The 5909-nt window shown below is 42.5% G+C and overlaps 1 protein-coding gene across 1 annotated transcript; it reads right to left on the reverse strand.

Annotated features, from left to right (window-relative positions):
- opn8c (opsin 8, group member c) lies at positions 1-5469 on the reverse strand. Its single transcript, XM_030047864.1, has 4 exons — positions 5350-5469; positions 1926-2219; positions 1366-1697; positions 1-492 (listed from the first exon to the last, which is right to left on the reverse strand). Exons 1-4 carry the CDS (start codon positions 5450-5452, stop codon positions 1-3), a joined length of 1221 nt encoding a protein of 406 aa, XP_029903724.1. The 5' UTR covers positions 5453-5469.
- Positions 5470-5909: the final 440 nt, after the last annotated feature.

A 5909-nucleotide genomic window follows, 5' to 3' on the forward strand; every position in this document is an offset into this window, starting at 1 on the left:
TCACACAGAGACAGGCAGGAACTCTCTGGCAGGCCTGTGGTCTACAGTGGAGGGCGTCACCCTGAGTTTGGACCCCCAGCAGGAGTAAGCTGTCCTGCCGTGGAAGTGGTTGCTTCCCGTGTGCCTCGTCTTGCTCTGTGTTTTTTCCTGCGACAAGCAAAAGCCTTTCCTTTGAATGAAGCCCTGTTCCTGGAGCTGAATGTGGATGGGATGGGGGGCTTGGTGGACCGTGGCGGACTGGACCCCGACCCGGTGTCCCACCAGCCGAGGGCAAAGGGAGCGAAGCAGGCAGCGCAGCTCCTGCCGAAAGGCCTTTTTAAAGTAGAAGTAGATGAAGGGGTTGTAGATGTGTGAGCTTTTGGCAAACAGGGCGGGGAAAACAAAGCCCTCGGGGGCCATGTTCCAGTTGTCCTTATGGAAGATGAAGAGGAAGGAGACTACAGCATAAGGGGCCCAGGCAATCACAAAGCCCAGGCTGATGCAAAAAAACATCTGTAAGAAGAAGAAAAAGGTTAGATAGTAAGGTGAGTACAGTCTAGAGTATGACTGGAAACACATCAGCATGTCCTGTGTGGCTCATTGGGATTAGGAAGCATTAATTCCTTTAGTTTGATATGCACAGGGAGGTGAGACGAATACCATTTGTGCGCCTGTGGCAGCAACCAAAGTGCCTGATTAAACAGATCCTCTTCCAAGAAAAGTGTGGTGCCATTTGTTATGATAAGAATAATAAAGTAGAATTGATGAATCTGAAGCCTGTCTGAAACTACAGGAGAATACCTCAAGAGGTTTCAGGAGCAGCAGCTCATAAGCAGCTGGATGCTGACATCTGATCCTCATCCTCATTCTCAGAACACTTAGAATAATTAACTGAAGTGAAGGCAGCTGAAATGTCTCCTTAGCATACTGGTTGAGGACTGATTGTGGAATATAAACCAGAGACGGTAAAGAGCACAAAGCCATTGTGCTTAGCTGAAGTTAAATGGACTGGAATCAGATTTGTTTTGACTCCCCTTTCACGGACAAAATCTCAGACCTGGCACAATGACAGCTTACCGAAACTTGGTCAAATAAAAAAGCTACTCATGAGTCCATGAGACTTTTTTTTTTTTTTTTTACAATCTCTGGTTGTCACTGGTGGTGTGAACATAAACAAGTTAAATATAAAAATATGGCTGTAATCACACACAAAGCTACAATATGAAAGCTCAGGCTCGAGTAAATTTGTGTTGGTGCCATTAGTGGAGACACACACCGAAGACTCTTGTGCTTCAGTGCATACAGACACACATGGTTCAAGGACAGCACTGATGCATTACTGGCAGTGGAGCACACATATATATGATTTTTTTCCCCCCAGCTCACCACAGTGAGACGCTTCTCAGCCTGCCGCAGGTTGTTCTGGATGCCTCTGGCGGACAGAGAGTAGGAGAAGCGGTAGACCTTGTACAGGATCTGGCACTGGGACACCACAATGAGCAGGACGGGGATCAGTGTGAAGCAGGCAAAAGAGCAGATGACATAGACGGCGTCTTTGACTGAGGTGTGATAGCCTCTCCAGGCGATGGTGCAGGACAAGCCGTAGGGCTCCGGCACATATTCCCCCCAGCCGAACAGGGGGAAGGAGGACCACACTGTCGCAATGATCCACGTGGCACCGCACACCAGCCGGATGTTAGCTCCCTCCAGCCACACAGCTGCAAGGGAAAACCAAAGCTATTACTTCACAGCATACAGTATACTTCACATAATCCATGTCTGAGCTGCCCAAGGGCTTAAAGGTCTTTAGCTGATCAATCTCCTGCCTTTTATACAACTCCCTGTAATGACTAAAGCGGGGAAATCAATATTGGATCATAGATTCTAGTTGGTTAGTGGTGAATGTTGACTGCGGCTGTGTTGCAAGTTAACAAGCAAAACTTCACCATAAACCAAGCTGTAGCAGGTCTTCAGGTAGCGGATGACGCTGATGGCAGCGATAGTGAACATGCCACAGAGGCCGAAGATGAAGCAGCCCAGGCCGTAGTAAACACAGGTGACGTTGTGTCCCAGCCAGGCGTGGTTGAAAGAGGACAGGATGGAGAGCGGGTAGAAGCAGATGCAGCCGAGGAAGTCGACAATGGCCAGGTTGACACACAGCAGTTCAGAGCCCACCAACTTCTTCCTCTTCCGATACGAGACCATCAGCACCAGGCCATTGCCCAGAGTAGAGAGCAGAACTACACAGCGGGGCAGAAGACAGCAGGGAAACAATAAGCAGGCAACTACCACAGTGGGTTTCCATTTATTATGCACACTTTAATTGCCCTTGTTAAGGTTAGCCAGTGTCCACTTTATCAGGTCCACCTATACAATCTAATTCAGTTCAATGCAACAGCTCTGCTATAAACTCTACCTTTTTAAGAAAATTTATAATGTTCAGTTTTTGTTGACATTGCGGAGAATATGTAAAGTTAATTCTTTGTTTATGATTGAGGTTGTAGTTTGCAGAGGTCTTGTACTGGACTACATTATATTGAGAGGTGTTTCTAATTTTTTGTCCTCCCAATTTATATACATGAGGGGGACTGAATAGTGGAAACACCTTTCAATAAAATGCAGTCCAGTAAAACAGCATCACTAACTCTGAACTCAGTGCCAAACATAGAACTGAATGAACACTATTACTGTGACAAAAAGAAAACCTGAGCATTGCAGGCAGCAGAAAAGCAAACTTTATGGCACAACAGTTGTATTGGATTGTATTAGATTGTGCAGGTGGATCTACTAAAGTGGTCACCGAGTGTAGGACCCTGTCAAATGTTTTCTCAAAAAACAATTCATGTTTTCTTGTTGTTTGTTTTTTCCTTGTGGAAATACAGTTGTGGTAAAATACATATAGATATATGCTTTGTATATATGTGATATGGGGTGACGGGGTGTGTGTGTGTGTGTGTGTGTGTGTGTGTGTGTGGGGGGGGGGGGGGTTACTTTCTGTTTTGATTGAAAACAATTTAGTATTCAAATGCAAATATTCATTTATTATTCATTCATTATACAGACATAACAGCAGTGTGTTTTATTTTCTTTTTCTCATTAATAACCTCTCTCAGGTGTTTCTCACTTGCAAACACCTAAAAACGCCCTAGTAACCACCTAAAAACAAAAAGTCAGACTCTAGTATACATCTAGCAACACCCTGACGACCACCTAGTACACACAGCCATCATCAAGAAACATCCTCGAAACCACCTATTGCACCCTAGCGCCCAACCTATAATAACACTGTGGTAACCACCTAGTAAATACTAGCAACCACATACAGCAACCACCTAGAAACACAATGAACCACCTGTTGCACCTTAGTAACACCTGGTACATGCTAGCTACCACCAGAAACGTGTTAGAAGCCACCAAGTACATCCTAGCAACCACCCACTGCACCATAGCAACACCTGCTACATGCTAGCAGCCACCTAAAAATACCCGAGTAACCTCCAATAACACCCAATCAACCATCTGCAACTGTCCTCGCAACCACATAGCAACATCCTAGCAACCACTACAAACACACCAGTTACCACCTAGTACATCCTTGGCAACTGTTAATATTACTAATACTAATAGTCCAACTACTTCTACTCCTCCTATCACCTCAGTGACTTTATGCTCATACTATGTTTTTGCACAAACATTACTGCCCACATTACGTATCGATTGCTAGTGGATGGTTATCAATGAATCATTTTATCTCCAAATATTCAAACTGCAAAGGTATTTACACTGCTTTTAGTGAATTCAGCTTTCCTCAGAAAACATTTTTGGCCAGAAAATGCTTTTATAGTTCATCTTTACAAACCACCCAGACCACAGCACTTTTTAGTGTGGTATTGGGATACTTGGTAGTAGCAGGAGGTGAAACTGGTCTTGCTGGTGTGAAAATTCCCTGAAGGGTTAGGCTTAGGGTTAGCAAGTGAGCATTAATTACAGATATGGATCAGTCTCTTGATGCTCAATACATACTGTGTGTGGCTCTGAAGTTGGCTGGGAGTAGGGTTTCATAATCAGCTGGAAAATACAATTTAAATGACTAATTTACCTGCTAAAGACCTGACCTTACTGTGGCAAACAGTGGCAGTAGTATTAATTTTAAGCCCTGTGTGAAGGTGGAGAGTGTTTATTTCAATAACTGCGGAACACTGTTTTTTTTTTTTTTTTTTTTTTTTTTAAAGTGTAATTGAAAAGATGAGGTGAGATGATAAAAAATTTCATCCTTGCTTTAACGCAAAAGAAAAAAGCTCTGTTGTTAATTGCACAACCAATGATCTGTTTTGAGTGTTTTTAACCCTCAGGCTAAAAAGACATACACACATAATGATAGCTTGTGTTTTATTGGTGTAAAAGAGAGTGTGACATCAAACAGGCTTGCACTAAAAAAAAAAATCAGCTAGCGAAGTGAGATAATTTCACTTGAATCCAGTGCGAATCATGAATTTCAATTTGTTTTTGGTGGAACGTTCTGCCTGTATGCCTTTGACATTAGAGAAATCATTTAGCATTTCAAAGTACAGTCACAAGCCACTGTGGAATAATCCTATTCCACTGGGAAATTTACTTTCTGATGAAAATAAATTGTTTCATTTGCTAAATCTGGATTTGATTTTTTCCAGACTGAATCCTGTGTAATTAAATCACTTAGTAAAATATTCATTGTTTGCAGTGCAGAACTGCCATCATGAAAGATCATTACATTGCTCTGTAGTCACCAGTGGTGCGTTTACTGTACACATAACTACAGGCCACTTTATATCTTTTTTTTTTTTTTTTTTAAATCCTATCTCATCACTGTTATATTGCTTTAGTGAATTAGAGTGTATTCTGGATAATTACTCAATTGTTTTCAGTGATTTTACTTTTTTTTTTTTTAATTTCCAACAGAATCACTATAATATTCATGTAGAAGGTTATAGTGAATCTGTGGCAGCTGCTTAGTAGATTTAGTGAATTATGTGTGTCTTTAATCTGCAAAGTATCATTATAATGTTTCTTTAATATTCCTATAGGAACTCCTGTAGTATAATCAATAGTAAATTAACAGTGCCCTTTAAAATTCCAGTTGGTGATATCTATTTATCTAGCATTAGGCTTCATTAGACTACTATTATAATCCCAACATTTTTCAACAGACTTGGTTTGCTACAGTATCATTAACAATTTAGTACAGGACTTCTATCTTCTTCTTCTTCTTCTTCTTCTTCTTCTTCTTTTTTTTTTTAAATTTCTGCAGAACTTGTGAAGCACAGGGCAGCTGAGTAGCACTTCAGGTAAGGAGGCAAACCCAGAGAGCAGACAAAGACAAATACAACATACCAACCATGAGGATAGCAAGTCCAACACAGATGTCAGCAGCAGGAGCCAGCTTGGAGGTGAACACTGAGACGGTCCGGTTGTTCTCCGAGCAGTTCACAGGCATGTCTCTGTTGTTGTTGTTGTTGTTGTTGTTCCTGCTGCTCTGTTGCAGTAAAGCCCGGTCAAGGTAGGCAGCAGCGGAGCATCATCAGCTGGTCCTGATAGGTTGCAGCACGGCGGAGCGCAGCACCAAGTCACGTGATCCCAGGCTCATTTGCATAAAGTTAAGACTTGTCCGCCCCGCCCGAGACTCCCCAACCTGTCCGGCACCACGGAGCGGAATCTGAGCCACGTGCACCTCCTTATTTACCGGCCAGCCCCCCAGACCTCACCTGGGCACATGGGCCAAACCCAAACCAGTATTTACCATTTTAAAATGTCACATTTCTATCTATGACTACAGCCAGTCTGGTCACAATAATGAAATACCTACCAAAAACTTGCTGTGTAAACATTCATTCATTCATTCATTCAGTCTTACTTTATATACAAATCAAGTGCAACAGCAGGACACCAAAAAT

The sequence above is a fragment of the Myripristis murdjan genome, chromosome 24 (assembly GCF_902150065.1).
Source record: "Myripristis murdjan chromosome 24, fMyrMur1.1, whole genome shotgun sequence".
Lineage (NCBI taxonomy): Eukaryota > Metazoa > Chordata > Actinopteri > Holocentriformes > Holocentridae > Myripristis > Myripristis murdjan.

Coding starts and splice junctions, on each gene's coding strand:
- opn8c (XM_030047864.1), bottom strand. CDS start 5,452: ATGCCTGTGAACTGCTCGGAGAACAACCGGACCGTCTCAGTGTTCACC. Junction 1,698..1,925: donor CTGCTACAGCTTGGTTTATG/GTGAAGTTTTGC, acceptor TTTCCCTTGCAG/CTGTGTGGCTGGAGGGAGCT. Junction 493..1,365: donor CTGAGAAGCGTCTCACTGTG/GTGAGCTGGGGG, acceptor TTCTTCTTACAG/ATGTTTTTTTGCATCAGCCT.